At 37.2% G+C, this 22,179-nt stretch overlaps 3 protein-coding genes across 4 annotated transcripts; 2 read left to right on the top strand and 1 right to left on the bottom strand.

The window, feature by feature from the left end:
• Nucleotides 1-398: 398 nt before the first annotated feature.
• On the top strand, nt 399-7,165 carry grtp1b (growth hormone regulated TBC protein 1b). 2 transcript variants are annotated; one of them, XR_001812912.3, is made up of 9 exons: nt 399-547; nt 1,613-1,764; nt 1,905-2,063; nt 2,170-2,294; nt 2,534-2,630; nt 4,121-4,293; nt 4,419-4,604; nt 4,762-4,948; nt 5,573-7,165. XR_001812912.3 is itself a non-coding variant. In XM_017470041.3 (8 exons), exons 1-8 carry the CDS (start codon nt 489-491, stop codon nt 4,858-4,860), a joined length of 1,050 nt encoding a protein of 349 aa, XP_017325530.1. In that variant the 5' UTR covers nt 399-488; the 3' UTR covers nt 4,861-7,165. The 2 variants fall into 2 exon arrangements, 1 of the variants encoding a protein (XP_017325530.1); XM_017470041.3 differs by having other exon boundaries at nt 4,762-7,165.
• Nucleotides 6,244-9,738, bottom strand: lamp1b (lysosomal associated membrane protein 1b). The gene is made up of 6 exons (XM_053680681.1): nt 9,681-9,738; nt 8,953-9,134; nt 8,362-8,484; nt 8,154-8,220; nt 7,893-8,060; nt 6,244-7,764 (listed from the first exon to the last, which is right to left on the bottom strand). Exons 1-6 carry the CDS (start codon nt 9,736-9,738, stop codon nt 7,625-7,627), a joined length of 738 nt encoding a protein of 245 aa, XP_053536656.1. The 3' UTR covers nt 6,244-7,624.
• Nucleotides 9,739-13,097: 3,359 nt separating this feature from the next.
• On the top strand, nt 13,098-21,312 carry cd247l (CD247 antigen like). Its single transcript, NM_001200216.1, is given in 7 exon segments — nt 13,098-13,289; nt 17,871-17,968; nt 18,056-18,106; nt 18,269-18,301; nt 20,730-20,783; nt 20,896-20,925; nt 21,006-21,312. Coding segments are annotated over 7 exon segments (399 nt in total). The 5' UTR covers nt 13,098-13,231; the 3' UTR covers nt 21,081-21,312.
• Nucleotides 21,313-22,179: the final 867 nt, after the last annotated feature.

Below are 22,179 nucleotides of genomic sequence, written 5' to 3'. Positions count from 1 at the left end.
GCGTGATGTGTAGCAGGAAACTGGCCTGTCGTACAGTGTAATTACATGTATAAATTACTGCAAACAGAAATAGGATAAACATAGAAATGCTAGCTATAAATCAATCAATCAATCATTCACGTTTATGCTTTACATAAGGTTTAGTAGGTTTATAGCGCCATCTACTGGCACAAACTGTCCCTTCTGTTAGTTCTCCTTCACATTAAAACACTAAAATCACTCGCATGTGATCTACTGTAAAACCTGCTTTTAAGAGCTTTTAGATGATTTAAGGATTTTTTTAAAGACTGAATATGCTTCCATAAATATGTGCACTACACAAACTGCTAAATGATGTCCCTATCTAGAGCCTGTCCAATGTGAGACGCCTGTTTGTTTTTATCATTTGCATAATGGGCGGGGTTTGTGTAATTATATACCAGGTAAAGTTTTATTATGATGAAGTGCTCGAGCGTGAAAAGAGTGAACTTTGGTGACAGTGAACGGAGATGAATCTCCCGGAGGACTGTGAGTCTACTGAAGGTTGCATTTCCAACGGAAACTCGAGGTAGGGTGATTGATTATTTAGATATTTGATTTGATCTTTCGTGTTTATAGTCTTTTGGGCGGTAAGAGTCGTTATTATGATCACGTGTGTGTCAGGTGATCATGGGTAGCCATCGCTCGAGTGTCGCCCCTTTCAGAGATTATATTGAAATTAAATAAAAGCTTGACATCTGAGATGTTCTTGTAGTAATCATAGCAATATCTAATTAGTATCACACGTGTTACTACTGTAAATAATTAATTATTAATACACGTCAATTATTGAAATGATTACACCTGACTCATGTCAGAGAACACCTTTTACAGTATTTCAGTATATTTCGAATCAGTATTGTTCTTGGAGTTATTATTATTATTATTATTATTATTATTATTATTATTATTATTATTATTGGAGTGAGAGATAAATGGTGTACATTGACTTCAAGTTTTCTATTCATTTGTCCTAGATAAGGATAATCCGGGGTATTTCTAACCTTCATTTTTGTTAGACCTGTCAAATCGTCTTCATTAACCCTTGCATCCTGTTTTGGTCAAAGTGACACATTTTGTAAAAAAAATATATATAATAATAATAATAATAATAATAATAATAATATTTCAAGGGGACTCATCATAAATATTTTTCTTTTCCAGCATGAAACTTTATGTGCTGTGCTTATTTTCTCTTGAAAATGTACAAGTTTACTTTTTGTGCATTTGAAATACCCCTAATGAAGCAAATGTACGTCTGTAATGGTGTGTGTGTGTACGAGAGAGAGAGAGAGAGAGAGAGAGAGAGAGAGAGAAAGAAAGAAAGAAAAAGAGAAAAATGAGTGCAATTGAAGAATTGTGAGTCTCTTCTTTCTCCTTTTTTTTGCCATTACTTCTCTTTTTTTGTGATAATCCTTCCCCCTTTGCATTTCTCTTTGTTATATCTACTTCAGTTTTGGCCTGTATACAAGAATGTAATATAAATAATAAATAAATAAATGATTTTGCATAATCTAAATGTTTTTCTCTTCAATCATTGACTAAAACAATAGCTGTCAAAATACCTGGTACCTCTGATTTTTCTTATCTGTAGAGTAGACAAGTATGGATTTGAGTATTCTGAAGAGTTTAACCACGAATCCTATGAGGAAATGATGTCTGAGTATTTACCAGTGCTTGCCAGAAGATCAGAAAAATGGTCCAGGCTTTTAAAAGAAAACACTAAAGTGGATAAGAATCTGAAAGGTAGGCTTGGCGGACCCCCACACCGAGCTTCATTTTATTGCCACACAATTTTCTTTTTAACTGCCGCATATACACATTATTCTCTCATGATATACCCGTATACTCTCGTTACGGAGTCACTGCATGTTCATTATTGGCAGTGAAGAGGTATGTGAGGAAAGGCGTCCCCAGCAAACACCGTACTCTTGTCTGGATGGCTGCCAGTGGAGCCCAGCATCATCTGCAGATGAACTCTGGTTATTACCAGTCTCTCCTGAAGGTTCACCATGACCCCACGCTGGAAGAGACTATACGCACAGGTCAGTCGCAACCTGTTCTCCTTCCGACGTGTAATGTTGTTAATCAGCCAAGAATTTGAATCAGTTTATTTGAAGCCAGCCCTGACACGTTCATATCACCTGCCAGACTTGCACAGAACCTTCCCAGACAACATTCAGTTCCACGACTCCTCACAGCCTTGTTTACTGAAGGCTCTGTATAATGTTCTTGTGGCATACGGACACCATAACAAGGATGTTGGATACTGTCAGGTACAATGCTATTACACTAATTCATTGTTAGATTTGTTACCACAGTGTAGATATTCCTTGTGCTTACTTTTCTTATTAGTTGTATTTAACAAAGTATTTACCTCATCCTTAATAGGCGTCTAGTCGTGTATTCAGTAAGCCGTCAGCTTTAGCAGTATTTGCTCAGTCAATAATTTGGCTAAACTTGCTCCACTGCAAATGTTTGTAGTGTCAATTCACTGTTTTTTCCTGTTTTCAAGGGAATGAACTTTATCGCAGGATACCTCCTTATCATAACTAAAGATGAAGAAAAGTCCTTCTGGTTAATGGATGCTTTGCTGGGTAGAATCTTACCTGGTCAGTCTTTTTTTTTTTTTTTTTTTTTTTTTTTTGATCCCTTAAACCAATAAACCTTTCTCACAGTACACTGGTGTTCCCGTCCACCAGCAGAATGGAAATCGGCTTATCGGTTATTTTATAATCAGTGCAAACAAATGAATTATTTTATTGCAGCAAGTCTGTTACAGTTAGTCAGGACACTGTTGGGTTTCTGTGTGTAGAGTATCATGACTCTGTGTTTAGCTGCTGGTGAGCCGGGCGACTGTGAGCCCCCTGCTGGGCAAACAATTCACACCTCTACACAATAACACTGGTACGGAGATAAAAACGGACCGCGCGACTACAACTTTTTTTTGATAATAAATCCCCAAATACAGGCGCCACAATAAAATGATGACATTTAAACCGAGTAGGCTATGTAAAAAGAAATATTTATGGAAACACTGCAAATTCTTAAAGCCCTCGGTGTCTGTGTCCATACGTAAGGGATAATCCAAGGCTAGGTGTGCATTACACCACTTTACGTTGAGTGGTTGTCTCTGCAGAGTGCATTAAAATTGTGTAATGCACACCTAGCTGTGGATGATCTCGCTTATACTGTGCTCACTTGCCAGCAGTGATAAAGTAAAGCTGTCATTGATGTTTGCAGTGCAAAATTAGACTGAAAGGATAAAAATGTTATGTATGATTTACCGCAGATTATTTAGATCTAGAATTCTGCCCGCTTTAAATCGTACACAGAGATAAAGTAGTGAGATAAGATTAGAATTATGTGAATGGAATAATTTTTTAATAAAAAGTTATGAGACAAAGAGAGAGAGAGAGAATTACCTGTGTCTGTGCCGGGTCTCTACTAATAATGCAGCTGTTAGTTTAACTACTGTATTGAACAGTAACTGTATGTTACTATGGTTACAGTTGTTTCTAGACAGCGCATTCATTTAGAACTGTGATTAAACTGGCTGGAACTATCTGTGCATTATATGGTTTTAACATACACCTTCCAGCCAATCAGAATCGAGTAATCGACAGACCATGGTGTAAGCGCCATTAACCACTACCATGGTGTGACATCACAAATAAATTCAATACTGAGCACGGGCACCCCCAAAACAGGTGGAAATTCCATTTTTTGGCCTGTGGTTTAAAATAAATTTATTTATTTATTTAAAAAAAAAAAAAGAGTTAATGGAACACAAGTGTTCACATCTGTAGTAAGTTAATTCTAAAGACAACTGCCACACATTTGCCTGTATTCCTAAAAGTCCCAAAAGATTTCTACACAAAACTCAATTTTAAATCAGGTCTAAAAGCAGCCATGTGTAAAACATTTACATAATGTAAATTATGATTTTATTACATTTCATTAACTTGTTTTTTTTCGTTCTTTTCTCAGTCCAGGAAAATGTGTTGAGATACTTTATCATCTGTAATTGCACACGTTCAAAGCATTATAATATTCCTCCGAGATTAGATAGAAATGCAAAATACTGCCGTCTGTAACCCAGATTACTACACCCCGGGCATGCTGGGTCTAAAGACGGACCAGGACGTTCTTGGAGAGCTGGTAAAGACTAAGGTGCCTGCAGTGTGGCAGGCCATGAATCAACACAATGTGATGTGGTGCCTGGTGGTCTCAAGGTGGTTTATTTGCCTTTACATTGACGTTCTTCCCATGGAGGTAAGGAAAGTTCTGTAGATAAACTCTGAACTTTCAAATTAGCAGAAAGTAAATATTCATCTTGTACAACCAGCATTGAAAGAGTCCATCAATATACCTGTGGACACTGTGGTATATCTCACCAGACAGTGCTGAGAATATGGGATTGTCTGTTCTATGAGGGTTCTAAGATCCTATTCCGTGTGGCCCTCACGTTGATTCGTCAAAACCAGAACCTAATTCTGCAGGCGCAAAATCTTCCAGACATCTGTGAGCGTTTCAAACAGATCACACATGGGGAGTTTGTGGAGAACTGTCACGCATTCATGCAGGTAACCTCCATGATCATTCTAAAAACCAAACTTAACAGTTTTCTTGTGTAACATTTAGGCTGATGATCTGTTTAATGTTCTGAACGGTACAGGTCAACTTTTCCTTGGCCGTGCATTTAATTAGTAAAGTCTCAAAGCGACTTTCTCTCACCCTCAGAACATCTTTACGGAGCCTGGGAGTCTCTCCATGGCAACCATCACTAAACTCCGAGAAACATGTCGAGAACGCATACAAGCTCAGGATTCTGGACGATAATGGTGATAGTATTCTGCATTCCCTGCACAAGTGACAGTGTGAATGCGGATAGCGTGTTGGACCGAATTCAACATGAGAAATCTCACAGGTCATTCAACTTTTTTCCTTTACTTTTATTTAAAAAAAAAAAAAAAAGTACTTCTCACTATGAACAATGATTACCACTGTGATTTTATATCTTTATATACCGTGGCTTGTATAAGTACCCCCTCCCCATCTACTTTTCCATATTTTGTAGTGTTATAACCTGTAAGTAAAACTTGACTTCATTGGGATTATATGTCATAAATCAACACAATTAACCAGAATACTGAAGAAAAAAAATAGACTTTGCAAAATTATTTACAAATAAAAATAATGTTTTCTTTACTTTTTTTTATTTGTTGCGATTGCATAAGTACTTACCCTCATCGTTGTGAAACCAAAAAAAAAATCGTTTCCAGTGAAACCGGTTACCATCAAAAATCCCGTAATTAGTTGAATAAAGTCTACCTGTGTGCAATGAAAGCGTCACGTGTTCCTGGACTGCCCTCGAATTTGTTCGAGACCGTACCAAAATGAACAGCATCATGAAGACTATACAAGCTATTACAACAAGTCTGGGACAATGTTTGTAGAAAATTATCAATTATAGTTTAGTTATAAAAAGAAATATCCCAAACTTTGAACATGCCACAGAGCACCATTAAATGTTTTTTTTTTTTAAAAATAGAAAGAATATGGCACAACCTCATGAACCAGTGATGGTCAGTGACCACAGGAGGGCATTAATCAGAGAAGCACCCAAGAGGCCAAGAGTAACAGTCAACATGATGCTACCACCACCGTGCTTCACTGCGAGGACGATGTTCTCAGATGTTCTCAGCGTTGGGTTTCTGCCAAACGTAGCACTTTTGCTATAATCAGACCAGAGTCGTGTCCCCCCCCCCGTGTTTGCTCAATCTCCATCTGAGTGTCTTGGGGGGAAAAAAAATTCCAAATTCATTCGACACCTCTTCCACACAACCCAGCTTTGTGGAGTGTTCATGCTATGGTCCTGTGAACAATTTCTCTTCTCTCCTTACAGCTTTTGATAACGGACTTAACCGTGCTCCCCAGGATGTTCAAAGTTTGCGATTTTAAACACAAGGGTGGACTCTTGCACATGTTCAACTAATTAAGTGACTTCTAACGGCAGCCGGTTGCACCACAACTAATTTAAGGGTTTCACAGAAACCTGGGTGAAAACTTAAGCAAACACAACTTACATTTTCTATTCCTAAATAACTTTGTAAACTATACTTTTTATTTATTTAAGATTCCCCCTTAAATATGACGGGTGATTCTGTGAACACTTATGTAACGCACTATACATGATAAAGAAATGCGATTACACCAACCAACCACTTTTTTTCCCTTTTATTTGTCATTGCATTTATAAATGGACACATTCTCTACTGTTATGCAACACCTGATAGATATGAATTTTAACATCATTCTCGTTCAACACACATTACTCCAGAGCATTTCACACTAAGGCCAAGTTGCAAATAAGAACACTAAACACATCAGCAGAAGCAGGTAACATATTCATGTTCAGTGCACTGTATTCATCAGTTCATTATATCAACACTCACTCTCTCCGTCTCTCAAGCTTTAAATGCTGCTTAGTCCCACACGCAGGATGATCATAATACTTCACCTCAAAACGTCACATTCACAGTATGAAAAGGATAACGATTAGTGTTCATACTGTGAGTGGGACTTTATTGTGCAATATTAAATATATAAGAAGTTTACCAGTTGAGTGGCCACTGATTTCTTGCATTCCAAAGCATGCTGGGTGGAGGGAAGCAGTCTTAATGTTTAACACTAAATGGTTTACGGTTTGCTAATAACATGTGAGCTATGACTAGTGACCGTGAGGAAAATAAAGCAATCAAACGTCCTTGTTAAGCCAACCATCACCGTGTTTTTCACATGAACTCCTCCATGCTACAGATAATTCTTGTAAGATTTATAAATAATAACAGGTTGGAAAGAATATGACCAGTGTACTCTTGCATGAAGCACCTTCCAATGGAGGATGATGGGGTCTGAGAGGTATTGAGAAAGGCCTCAGTGCAGCGAATACAGCCTTGATATCAACTTACATACAGTATGGATTACTCAAGGCTACCTGTGCAATTCCACACCGTTACAGCACCTTAAAGAAAGAAAATAATCGTACAGACGGACTTCAGTGCAAGTCTACCAATTGTGTGTCTGGAGTCCAGCAACATGGCATCCTTGCCATCCTGAGGTACAGTCTGAATCATGTCAGTGGCAGGGGAAGTGTTAAGTACTCCCTTCTATAGGTGATGAAAAACTAATTTATAGCAGCTATTTTCCCCTAAGTAATGCGCCTACTTGGAGCTCAATTATTGTCATGTACAGAGCTGAGGCTCTTACTGGGATGCAGTTTCAATTAACTCTAGCCTTTCGTTATACACACCATGAAGGGAAACACTTGTCAGTTTTAGCAATAGTCTGTGCTTTATCTGAGACCTAGGCCTTTCAGTAATACTAATTATCACCCACTCCAAAAAGAATGCCCAGAGTGGTGCAAAATTAAACAAACATTCTTAAACTATTTTCCAGTTATTATACAACTTAAAGTCCAGAAGTCAGAGGATCACCTCAGGCAATGGGCATAATGGCAGCATGAGAACAGCAAAGGGCAGGGCAGGGATCGACTGATTAGTGGTGGCTGCATATTCTGGCTTGAAAGCTTACGTGAGCAGGTTTAGATCGTCTGGTAGCCAGCATGGCTTCTCCTCCTGCCAATCAGGTAGGCCAAGAGCACAACTAACACAAGGCCTGCAAGGGCAGCACCTACAGCGATAGGGATCAGCAGGTCATCTTTATCGAGCTCACATTCCTCGGCTGAGTAGGAAAGAATCAAAGAGAGTGGAAAAGGCATACATGTAAGGGGTAGTCAACGTGTTTTTGTAAAAGTGAGCACCAAATGGGACTAAATAACAGAAAAAGAAGAGGAGTTCCAATAAGGCTACCTGCTCCAAACTCATTTCCAATGACACCGAAAGGCTGCACCTGTAGATGGAACGTGTTCAGGGAGAAATTCTGCCCAACGGGCAAGATCTGCTCTTGATGGCACATGTACGAGTAGCCCAGAGTTCCCTGAAGGTAGCCTAGACTATTGTTATGGACGTCCATGGGCCCTGAGAGGATAGAAAGACCGTTCAATTCAATAACTTTCAAACGATTCGACCTTAAATATACCGATTTCATTCAGTCATTTCATAATAACTTACGAGGCAAGTCTGGCAAGTTGATGGAGAGTGCCAGTCCATCAAGGTGATACTTGTTAGTTGTGGAATTCTGGAGGGGAACAAGTAATATTTGAAATGCCATTTGACTGAGTGAGGAATAAGAGTGCTCACATAAGAATATATACTCTAGATGACAAGTGCAGATGTGGGGTAACTAATGGGGTGAGAAAGAGTTGGGAAATTAACTGACCAAAAGGAAGAAGAACGTCAGGGATGTGTTCCCTTCCGTGAGTGCGAGCTTTGCAGTTTCAGCCTCGCAGGAACCAGATGTATTGGTCACCTTTGGTTGCAGGTTTATGATATCTCGAACAACCTTCAGGAACAAGAGGAATCGGAACACATCACAATTAACACACGGGTCCTGGGCGCATAACATGCAAATTGTGAAAAGTCATGCATCAGTTATACAGAGTAACTGCCAGTTCACAAGGCCAACATTTCATTCTCTCTGGCCAAACTGTAGTTACTAGAATGCTTACCTGAACAAAAGCACAGCAAATAAAGCCAGAAAAGCAACTCCACTGCTAATTCTCACATTATAAAGATAAGTTCTGTGTCAGCCAGTCAGTTTGATTACACAATAGTGTTATTCACACTAAAAATGGAAGTAAAAAGAAGGCTGTACACAGTCTGCACCTGCTTCATGTGTCTTTTTGTTTTCCTGCTGTGTTTTGGATCAGAACAACAACAATAAAGCAGCCTGGAAAACCTTTGCTCCAGGGTAGATTTGTGCAGTTCGACGCTGTTCTGTGTCAGTGTGAGGTTCAGAGTGTGTGAATACCTTGCCCTGTGAGCGAGAGGTGTAAGTAATGTTGAGCTGCAGTCCCATGCGGGCCAACAAGCACGTGGTGCCATTGTTGGTGACGTTGTACGACCCGCTCTCGGGGATACTGGGAGGTGAGGGGGGGGGTCGGAGCCGAAGTGGTGGACAACACGTCGCTGGACAAACTCGGGCGTAGTGTTACAGCTGTAACGGCATAATCCAGTCATTCATGATGACATCATTTCCTTTGTGATACCGAGTACATCTAACACACAGGGCTTGTTTACTTTTAGATCGGACAACACAGGCAGCAGGGCGAGGAGTCAAGTAACGGACTAGTCGGTTTAACGTGAGAGTTTTCTCTTCAGGCACATAGGAATGGTAAAGTCTAAGAAATTAAATGGATGAAATTGTCCCAGATGAAAGAACTTATTGCTTTTATCACATTAATAATCATACTATAATACTATAATACAATACAATACTATAATAATAATAATAATAATAATAAAAATAATAATAATAATAAAGCATACTACTATTCATTACTATTACTATAATAATAAATATTATTAGTAGTAGTCTTGTTATGAAAGTGAGGCTGCAAACAGGGGGCCTATTAAATATAATATTACACGAGGCTTGTTGGTCTATAAACTCCTTAATATAATAATAAACGTATTACATTTAACAATAAATTGACTTCTTCTTATTACTACAATGAAAAAGGTTATTACAGAACATACCCAGCAGCAGCAGAGTTAGTCCAGAAGGCAGAGCGTGATTTCCGGTGTGAGGTTTCATGTTTCCGGTCGAGTGACTAGCATAAATCAAAACAAACCGCTCGAAGAGACAACTATATTCAGCTAGGATTCACCCTGTAACCAACTAACACGCGTTTCCTAATAAGAATACAATCAATTCTACAGTTTAAAAGCCGGCTGTAGAAGTTTTTCCTCATTAGTTTCTTTCTTTTAGCGACAGACCTGGGTCGGATAAACACGCGCGTGCCGGTTGTTTTTGTCTCACGCCCGAGACTCTGGTCTCCTAAACGCACCAGGAAGAAAGATCCCAGACACGTGACTGAGCGTCACACATGGGCTGTGTCCTAAATACCAAACCACTAGTCATATAGTCCACTAGAGAGGGCACAGAAGCCGTTATTTCCTGCCATATGCAGCGCGCGTATATACTGAGGAGAGGTCCTTTTAGACCAGCACCACGCGCATGCGCAGATCTTCTCAATCTCGACTGGGCGATACTAAATAGGTTAATAACAATCAGCCCTTTTCCCAGCTGATTGTCCAGCTCAGGATTTATAATGTAGATTGAACAAGACACGATTTAAAGGGCAGGGACAGGGGTTGTGAATAGGATTTGTTCACTGCAGCTAGGAATGCTTAAACCCTGTTTTAGTAAACCTATTTGCACTGGAATGAAGTTGATGTTGGATGTTCGATATTCGCGGATATGTGGAAATTAAGGGACCGTCTCTAAAGTTACAGACGACATTGTTTTACACGTTTCTAACTTCAGTAGTATTTGAAGGGAATGACTTATAGTCATATAACCAAGTGGTTTTCAAAGTGGGGGCCGCCAGGGAGGCCTCGACAATTTGGTGTGAAAAATAAATAAATACATGATTTTCTCTTTCTCACTTTCAGACAACCACACACACACACACACACACACACACACACACACACACACAATTAATTCCTAATGTAATGTAAAGATGTGAGATGTAATTATTAATAATAAAAGCGGGGGGGGGGGGGGATATATTCAGAAGTCTGTATTTTTAATGTGTTTTAAAGACATATTGCAAAAGGGGGGCATCGGTCAAATGTTAATGCCATTTGGGGGGCCTTGCCCTGGAAAAGTTTGGGAACCCCTGATATAACCAACTGTAAAGTGTTGATCTAGGTGTCAGCTATAATGCACACCTCTTAGATTTGTGATATTTAACAAAATAAACTATTAAATCATATATAAACATTGTCATGTATTTTATTACTGCATGGGCTCATACACAAAATATACCATCGTTTAAAGCTCAATAGCATTAGAAGGGAATGATGTACAGTCACACAACCAACTGGAAAGTGTTCATCTAGGTGTCAGGTATGACGCACACCTTTTAGATTTTTGATATTTATCAAAATAAGCTATTAATCATATGTAAATTTGACAGGAATTTCACTGCAGAATGGGCCCATACTCAAAATATACCATTATTTAAAGCTATTGAAGGTCCCTTAATTTCCGGATTTCCACGAATATCGAGCGTCCAACATCAAACCAACTTTATTTCAGTGCTATTTTCTAGGCTTTTAGTGTCTGCTGAAATTTGAAGATAAACTCTTGGAACACACACTACTGCTTTTCAGATCTAACAGTACCAAATCCCATTTATTGCACCTCTGCTGCCATCATAAATGGTAAACCACTTCTAGCCATACTGGTATGAACCTATTCAACAGGATCACTCACATGACTGAGAACAAAACACAGAGGCATGAAGCTTTATCAGATGATATGAACAATTTACAAGAAGGTGCCAAAGGTTTTAGGAAGAACCTCCTAAAGCCCTTCACAGGACCATGCCATATAATCTTTCAGCCCATCACCCCTGCTGGAGTAGAATGGAGAAAGGTGCTGCAAATATTAGCTAAGTGACTGCTCGGCCTGTGAGGTAGCCTACCGGCCCCCTGAAGAGCACAGCCAATCAACAGGCCATCTGAGAAAACTCTTCATCTCAACATTACTTCCAAACACTGTTCTTCTGACGCTAAAAGAAATGGGAAAACCTGTAAAACAGTGATGTTTGCTAGCTAAAGCATTTAAATATGATCTAACTATTAAGAGCACCTCATGACAGTTTGACAAATGGGAGAATCTGAATTGCTCTTCTTGTCAGATGAGCTCTGTAAGATTGTTACTCACATGAACACGCTTCCCAGACGGTACTGTACAGTAAGTGGTTTATCTGGTCAGTCTGAAAGGATTCACGTCTATATCATCCTTGGAAGCAGCACGGACATCTGTTAACACTTTAAAGCGTGTATTTATTGCATATCATTTAACAAGCAACCGTGAATATTTCCTAGCCTGTTGCATTGTACAGGAATGAAGCATGTTGGTTTTTAAATGCAGATTGGTGCTGTTGTTTCATTCCTGACCCTTTCTCCTTCCTTACACCAACCTGCATGCTTGTATGAAGTATCGGAAAGTAAAGGCATCTTATTAATACCCGTTTATCACTCACAGGAAACAACTGTCAAATGCTGTCAAAAAAGCCAACTGAAATTCAACTGTGTTTGTTGTTAAATTTTGAGTGGTGAATGTGGCTGTTGTCAAGATGTAAACTGGATTAATATGCACTCGTGCTTTTTTACCACAGGGTGGTGTGTTATACTCAGAAAACAGCACAATGGCACTTACTGTCCAACCTTGTTGGGATATTTACATTTACGTTTACATTTACAGCACATGGTCACATCTACATCCAGATCATCCAGATTTCTGTAAATCTGCTTTCTTACAACAATACAATTGAGTTGAAGAATATTTTTAGGCAAAGAAGTCTTCTTTTTTTTTTTTTTAATGTCTTGCGCATCATTGTCTCAGAAGAAAAACAATATTTCCTTTTTTTTACGCATTAAATGTTACAGATAAATTTTAGTATGGCTTTGAAGAAAATTTGCAAGTAGCATATTAACTAATAGACCACTTTCTGATAATAATAATAATAATAATAATAATAATAATAATAATAATAAAGTGGCACTTTTTGGGATTTCCTGAAGAGACAACCAAATAAAACAGCCAAAAGAAGACCTAAGCTTAGAACAACCGACCGACCGATTTCCTTAAAAAAACTCACACCAAACTGATTTAAGTTAGTTTCTTTTAGCATTTAGTGCTCTCTGATCATGTGCTGATCATAGGCTACAACAAAATGTATACATTAGTGATGTCAAGATACTTTACATACCACTTTTAAATGACTTAATACAATACCTCTCAGAGAGCCATACAGCTGTTGCGTGTATGGTGGTCTATAAATAAACAGGATGTGCTGGTGTGAAAGGTGCTGAGATGAGAGGACAGAAGATGCTGAGAGTGAAGCTTTCAGATCACCAGGCAGATCTGAGCCCTGGGGCCATTTCCTGTTAGCAAAGGGGCTTCTGTACACAGACAAATGTGCAAAGTAGAGTGCTTCGCAACCCTTCGGTAAAGCTCAGCAACGAGAATTCAAGACTTCCAAACACATTCTGGAGTGTCAGGGAATGTAATGGCAGTGTTCAAGAAGGACGCCCTGTTGTGCTTGGCCTTACTGCTTTCCTCTGCAGGTGAGATTGTGTTCTGCTCTCCATGTTTTATTTTATTTATACCATTAACAATAACTGTGTCTCAAAGTCCTACAGGCCAGGGCTCATTAATTCATAGTTTCATCAGTGGACGTCATTATCTCCATACGATAATTATCATGAATGGACAGAATCTAAATGTCTGACAGATTTTGCAGTACATAGACATATTTTGGGTTTCTACATCTCAGAGAATTAGAAATAACTGTCGAGGTTTTTCCACTCAGCCAGCGATAAAGAAAGGCTGTGTGCAACACAAATTTGTTCCATTTCAACACTTGCACTCTTTTGTTGTTTTTTCCACCTGTTTGACTGATAGTATAGATTCATGTTCTCAGATGTGGTTTTTAGCTTTTATATTGTGTCTTTTTGTTACTTTTATTGTTTGCATCAATTTTGTCAACGCTCACACTGTAGTCAGGAAAGTTTAAGTTTAAGTTAAAGTTAAAGTTAAAGTTTAAGTTAAAGTTAAAGTTAAAGTTTAAGTTTAAGTTAAACAGCCAGACTGCGTTTGTAAAACTGAAATCATCACACAGGGAATGTTTGACTGGTAAAGCTACAGACATTTTTGGTCTCATCGAATCATTTTGCTAGTCGTCAACGTACTGCATTCAGTGTTTCAATATAACGACAACATACCATTCTTGCGAATCTTGTAAGCTGTTTATTTAATCATTTATTTTCTATAGACTTTTAATTATTACACTGTTTGTGTGCAATAACTTAAAGGCATTTTATTATTATTATTATTATTATTATTATTATTATTATCAGTTATTATTATTATTATTATTGTTGTTGTTGTTGTTGTTGTTATTATGATTATTATTATTATTATTATTATTATTATTATCGGTGCATTCATTGTAAATGTCTCAGTCATAGTTTGGAGAACAAAATCCATAATGTAGTTAGTTATTTCCCATCCTATCTGAGATGGTTTTGTCTTCATGAAGAGACCATTACCCTAGAGTTAAGTATTAGTATGTAGATGGGCAGGTTTTTAGTAATAAATTTTTTAAAAAGCTCCTATCTGTATTTTGGTAGAGCTATATAACATCATTGTGCTTCAAGTTTATAACGTATTTGCTTTATGTCAGTAGACTCTACATTACAAACGTTCTTTTTTGCTTGGAAGTATTGATATGATATAATTCAGCTATAAAATTATTATTTATATTCTTATTTATATTCTTCTAAGTCACATTGTGTCCAGGTTCCACCCTCACCGTTTTCCACACTTCTCATAATACAACTGAATTTTTAGAATTCAAATTAACGAAACGTACGCCTCTGTGTAAAGTCACTGCAAATGATGTTTGTGCTTATTGTCAGAAATACATACTTATACTGTTTTCCATTGGCATACACTAGAAGCAAAACTTTTCCCAAATAAAACATTGCACATTTTTAAATGTGTTTTTGTGCGCATTCAAATACTGGAACGTGAATTAGTGAGCAACGTCGTCTTGTATTAATGTTTTATTCAATAATTATTAATATAGCAGGACTTTCTGGACGTATAGTTTACAACAAGGTAAACACGACTAAGAAACACTTCATCCTGACTTGATTGCGCTGTAGATGCTTGACATGATGGTCTTTGGTTGAAAGTCGGTCTTTAGTTTTATGAAATGCATTTTACGTCTAAGGATGTTTAAGGTCTCTCTTTTTCAACACAAGTAAGAGAAGTTTTCATACATTATGTTTAAAATATAATCAGTTACAACACTGAATCTGTATCAGGTTTTTTTCCCCCCATTGCTCCCTTTTACTAAATAATCGTGCATTATGATTTAATACAATAAATGCTAACAAAATGCTAATCTATTTTAAAATACCTTAATGAAATTTATGCGTAATACAAATAACAGTGTCAGTTAAAAGTGGCTTCTCTGCTCTCTTCTTCCTTACTTTCCTCTCATTAACAATTCCTGTTAAGTGTCTTGTCGATTTCTGCTTCAGACGTTATTAAGAATTGTGCTAATGTTACCTACATTAGCACAATTTTGAATACTTTGACTGTATCGTCTCATTCAACAACTATGTAATAGTACATTCTCTTGAATGAAATCAGTTACTAATGTGCATGTGTCATCGCAATTAATTATGGTGCATGAGAAAATATATTTTGATGCGCTTGTGTTTTGTTATTTTCTGATAAGCATGCGGCCAGTTTTTACCACTAACCCCAAGCCCCAATTAGCACTGCCAGTGAAAGTCAGTGACGTGCATAAACTATTAGCATCAATCTTTCACCTCTTCATGCAAAACCACTGAACTACATTCTGAGGTACACACCACAGCGTGTAAATACTCCAGCCATGTTTCTGACAGGAAGACATGCACTTAGCAGAATCATGACTGATCACAGCCTTCTGTTCAGAGTAACACCAAGTGAACTGAACACACCTGGCACCCAGGGTCCTTGGGCTCTCTTTATAATACTATTATTTTCATAATAATGTTATTAGACTTTCTCTCTACAATCACTTTTTGCCATTTATTCTTTATTCCATAAGAAATCCACTGATCAATATTTCGTCCTGGCCAAAATTCATTCTTCTAGACCCAAAGCCACAGACATATAATGGACTTGACTCTTGGTGATACAGCTCAGCTCGGCATCTCATGTGTGCAGACCCTCTTTTTCATTCTCCATAGTGGGCACACGATCATAATTTGGTTGCTAAGGAAAACTTAGGTTGTTCTGGGAAAAGAAAAGGCAATATTTATGTCAATACTATGTATATTTCTTATTATCATCAGAGAGGCCTCATTAGCAAGAAACAAGAACAGAGAGCGCTTTAAACGTTGATAGCTACATTTCGAGTGTAGGAGATCGCACATTCTTTGGAGAAAATGAAGGAAACAAAGGAAGATCTTTATTTTATTCGGTTTTCTACATTATCGCAATGAACACAAGCAGTGTAAACAGTGTAAAAGTTAAGATAAAATCCTCCTTTGGAAACTTTTGATCTGAATGTGATAGAAATGTTCTCTAACAACTTGGATGTCCCATTATATATATATATATATATATATATATATATATATATATATATATATATATATATATATATATTTCTATAAATGTTATTTTATTATGCCTCACCATTCTTTAGCCGGGTATCGGGTATGAGCAGCAAACTTCTGTTTTTTTGGGGGGTTTTTTTTATTTTATTTTGTTTAGTTTTTTTAATCTGAGAGCTTTCACTGGAGCAAATCAACACTGAGGTACAGTGGAGCAAGACCATGAAGGCATTTAAAAATCGGTATTCTAAAAGATACTGGTAGCCAATGCCGCCAATCTCGCATTCTAGTGCAGATGAAGATTTGTGTATTTCGCACTCTCTGTAAGCGAGTGAAAGAGCTCCTGGCACCTATAAGTTTCTCACGATCAGCAGCTGAGAGAACATCATGGGTCTTAGCTATGTTGCTAAGGTGATAGACTGCTGTTAATGAACACTTACAAAGGTGTAATTTAATTTAATTTAAAACTGCCTTGAAATTCCTCTAATCATCAGACCAACTCTTGGATGTTCTCCTGTTCTAATATTCACCCTCGCACGTTTGTCTTGATGTACTGTATGGGTTATAACTCCGCTCGGTGTCATGCGCTGTTTTCTAAAGATTAGTTCAGGAGACCAAGCGGGTAAAAGCATTCCTTATTTAAAAAAAAGAAAAAAATTGTTTGATTTTGATACGCAGTTATTAATATTATAAATGTACAATAATATAATAATATATTATTATATTATTATTATTATAGATGAACATTTCCCATTTTTTCCCCATTCAGAACGATTAGGCATGCAAACTTTTGCGTCAACTATAAGTCGTCTTCATAGTTTAGATTTTTACAAGAAGTAATAGATCAACATAAATGTTGCTCTAGATGTCATGGATGAGTTAGGCCTTAAATATTTATGATTTTGCTATAGTATATATATATATATATATATATATATATATATATATATATATATATATATATATATATATATATATATATAGTAGCCATGTAGTGTAAATTAATCTGTATTGTTTGAAACATGGAAAGACCATACGTCCTTCTTGTTGTTCTGCCTTTATTATTTTATTTTTATTAATATTATTTCATTTTTCATAACCATATAGGGAACGTATTAGTGAACAATTAGTAGGTACTTCATTACTGTGCTTAAGTAAGGTTTACAAGTATCCGCACTACAGTTTTTCTTTCACGTATAAACAGAGCTATTCGCTTATGTTAGTTAGCGTTAGTAAATATTTGCTCCTGTTCCCTGGTTCCTCACTGAGAGACCTTTAAATTCCCCTCAATAACTACAGTCACTAAAGTTTCCAGTCTGAGATATAGGCTTCTTTCTCATCTGTGATTATTCCTCTTACTTCAACGTTAACACTTTATGTAAGACTGTGCAGATTTACACTTTAAAATTTTGAAGCTGCAATAGAACCTTTACTTCTACTTGAGTCTTTTTAAAGATAATATTTGCACTTTATTAAGGAATTCTTGTACCTCCACCACCTGTAACAGCTTTATTTGCCCTTTCTTTGCAGAGGCCTTGGAGCCCAATGACCCCATTATCTGCTACGTGTTAGATGCAGTTCTGCTCTTCTACTGCATCATTTTCACTGCACTGTACTTTAAACTTAAGGTGGGACTTATTTGTAGACAATGGATAAACACTTCTTCATTCCAGTGGAGTGCTTCTGTCTAAACCGTCTCCTAATTGACTTTTTAGTTTGAAAGGGCGAGGAGCTTTGTCGTGCAACCTGATAAGTCTCCTAGCACGGTGAGTTCCTGTGTTGTGTATTTCCGAGTGCAGTTGGGCAACATTTCTGTGAATCGTGTGTCACTGTTTGTGCAAGCATAATCATTCCTTACTATAATCTTTTACTATAATCTGGTCTGTATTTGCGATAAGTAACTTTTGCGTGTCTTTTTTCAAATGTAGGCTCAAGCAGTACAAGAAGAAGGGCAATATGAGGTAAGTGTAATTCAGTGTGTGACAGATAGTTGAGGGGGGTAAAAACATTTGAAAGAGTACATGCATAAGATGAAATTGGTGCATGGTCTAAGGAGGCTAATAGCAATCTGGATAAAAACAAAACAGAGCTAATGTCCTTATTTGAAGCGTCTGATCAAGCCTAATCTTATATTACAGTGTAAGCGCTGGTGGTGGTGCAGAGTAATATCACAGTGTGTGATGTGCTTCAGTCAATCATTCATGCGTTTTCTACAGCCGATGTAAAATACATTTAATACTTACAAGATTTGGACAATTAGCTGAATTCCAGGATTAGAGTCTAACAGAATGCATTCATTTCTAATCTACTTTATTATGTAGAGTTTGGCTGTAACTTATATTGTGCTTTTTTTCTTCTTTTTTTTTTTGCTCTTTCGGAAACGCATGTAATGGCACAATAACACAAACGTGTAGCAGCAAAATACTGAAATAGAAGCACAGAATTAAGTATTATTTGCAATGTTAAAACTGATTAGTAGCCAGGCATTCTTTTTGGTTATTCCTTGGATTTGTCCAATATTCTGAAATTACATAAACACAATATGGATATGTTTATATACGAGTCGCTAAATACAATATAAATCATTACTATTTATAGTATATAATACATTATTTGAGTACCTTTCATTTTATTATGTGTACAAACAGTAAAAATATTTTTTTTCATCATCATCATCATCATCATCATCATCATTATAAAGCACTTTGTCAAGAGTTAATAGTATAGAATTTCATATATATATATATATATATATATATATATATAATTATATTATGCCTCACCGTTCTTTACCTGGGTATCAGGTATGAGCATCATACTTCTGTTTTTTGTTGTTGTTTGTTTTGTTTTGTTTTGTTTTGTTTTGATCTGAGAGCTTTCACTGGAACAAATCTCTCACTGTAAGCGAGTGAAAGAGCTCCTGTCATCTATAAGTTTCTCACGATCAGCAGCTGAGAGAACGTCATGGGTCTTAGCTATGTTGCTAAGGTGATAGACTGCCGTTAATGAACATTTACAAATGTTTAATTATTAAACTCTACGTAGTTATGACATCTAATTGCATGATGGCCGTCTTCAGAACGTGATCATCATGCTACATTTCCATAAAATTTCAAGCAATGTCTTTTACCTGAGTCCCTTTTTATTGTCAAATCACGGCTTTTCGACACCAGTGGGTGTGGCTTGATTGCCTAATTCATGTCTAATTCACTCTCCTACATGAACTGAAAATGGCAAATGGGTCTAGCATGTCTAATTACTTTCATTAGGTAAGGCCTTGTGTTTGTTTTTGGATTCCCATCCTGCATCATTAGCCTGTAAAGAAAGTAGTTGCTCACTGAAGACTCGTACAGCCAGATGGTGTTGAACCATGATTACCTTCTCTGTGGCAAATTACCTACACTATTGAGACATTTTACAGAGCACAATACACGTATAAAAGGGTCGATTCCCAGCGATGCCACAGCCATCCATGGCCAGGAGCCAAGACTGGCATACTTTCTCTACCTTGTCAATCAGAATGACACTAGCCAATCGTGGGCTTCTGTGAGTTCCTGTATGTGGAAGAGGACAGAACAGTGCTTTCCTCTGAGTGTGTTATGCTGCACTGTGATGCTTTATGTGCATCAGTTAAAAAAAAAAAAAACGATGAGGTTGGCTGGCTTCATGTGTCTCAGACGGGACGTGTTAATTTATTTAATTTAATTCATTCATTTTAAAAACGTCCGCTCGTAAGTCGACCGCATGTTTTTCATCATACTTACACGCTCGTTCTCGGTCGTTCTTAAAAGAACATCTTTCTTTCAGTAGCAGCATTGTGACTGTGTCCCAGCTGTGTAGTAGATTCTCACGGTGCATCCAGCAACTGCTCTGATCTCTCTGAAGTGTAACGATCCTATCACTAAAGTCAATTTGATCAAATATTATTAGTTGGCTACTATGGTTTTGAACAATAAAGAACATTTTCTTGATTTGGGAAAGACACTGTTGTTTTAAAACTTAGCTAGTTTGTCAGAACGTTTCACAGGACATCTGGTTCAGGAGTTGAATAAAGTCAGCCTAGGTTCCGCAGATCACTATTCGGTCTTGTTATTATTATGTGTATGAATAATGTGAATGAAAAATGGCTTCTTTTGACTGTTTTCACCGTTTTCCAGTGTTTCCAGGGAATATTTGTTCGGTTCACACAAGAACAATATAAAATAATAAGAAACAGACTTTTCCTTTATAGACCACAGCCACTTCCGGTTTATTGTTTTGAGCACTGAACACACACAGACACGTGTATATTTTAGACACAGAGACCTTAAGGCGGAGGTCTACTGAACTACAGGAAGCTCGTCAGAGAGGGTTGAGTAGTGAAACCAGTTTGGTTGTGTTTATCTGCAGGCGCTGGTAAGACCATCAAATGACGATTACCAGGAAATCCAAAGGAAAAGCAAGGTATGGGTTGCTATTGTGCTATATATGAGTTGCTATTTTTAGTCTTGGTGACAAATAACTTAAACACCAGAGTTTGGAAAAGACTTTTACCATTATGTCTGTGTGTCCACAGCCTCGCAAAAACAAGAGTAAAACCAAAGAGGTGGGTTTCCTCATCCTGCACTGCATTAGACATACAAATGTAGTGCTTAAACTGTTTCATGAACTGTTATCTCCTTGTAGCCTAAAAGCAAGAGAAATGCAGCAGAAGCCATTGAGATGAAGCCCACCGCTCCTTTACCACCATCACGCGACTGAGTCAGTACACACAGGACTGCTTTAAACTCCTCAAGGATTTTTTTTTTCTTTCTCTACTTCATCAGAACATCTGCTCATTTAACTGGGCATCTGTAAAATTTTTACAGATTATACCTAGTGGAAAATTCTGGAGGCTGATTACGTGCAATCTGTCTATTTGCTTGCATAAAAATGTTAGTAATTTATATAGCTTTTAAAAAAACAAAACAAAATAAAAAAAGTATATATTGGACAATGTGCTGTTCCTAGTCACTCAGGTGTGCTAAAAAAAAAAAAAAAAAGGTAAAATATCAATGGGAATATACTTCTCATATGAATTCATGGGGTGCCAATAATTGTTGCACACCTATATTTAACAAAGATATTTTTGATACGCCTGTGTTGTGTTTGCAGTTGTTTGATATCCATGAGAGCAGAGAATTTTTGAATTTATTTTTTAACAAAAGATCAAAAGACAATTTTTCACAGCCCTCTTTGCTCATATTTACCAAGGGTGCCAATATTAATGGAGGACACTGTATATAAATGTGATTTAAAAGTGAGTTTTCATTAATAAATTAAAATGTGTACTTGTCAAATAGCAGTAGAGCAAAGAATACATTTTAAAAAAAATCAGTAATAATTATGTAAAGAACACACACACACACACACACACACACACACACACACACACACACACAATGTCTGTGTTGTTATTTGTCCCGATTAACTGAAACATTTCCACTTTTCTTCTGGCTCCCGTGCAGTCCTCTTCACCCTGAAACCATCTACAGGACGAGTGAGTCAAGAACTAATAATGAAAAGGTGTGCTGTTAGAAGAAATGAATCAAGAGCAGAATGGTGTAATGCCACCCTGATGTTAATTACTGTCCTGTAACATCACGCCCTGTCATTTAGAAAAATACTTTACATTCTTGTCATTGTTCTCAGTATTAATATATTGAGTTCAGTGAGCAGTACTGTAGGTACGTAGATGGTTTCATGGTGAAGAGGACTACATGGGAGCAAGGATAAAATGGGAATCATGGCAATCATTGATTAATCTTATGGCCTATCGTGACAAAATTTTACAACCAAATGTAAGAAACTTGTGTTGAAA

Source organism: Ictalurus punctatus, chromosome 6, assembly GCF_001660625.3.
Source record: "Ictalurus punctatus breed USDA103 chromosome 6, Coco_2.0, whole genome shotgun sequence".
NCBI lineage: Eukaryota > Metazoa > Chordata > Actinopteri > Siluriformes > Ictaluridae > Ictalurus > Ictalurus punctatus.
This window is presented reverse-complemented; position numbering and strand designations above follow the sequence as displayed.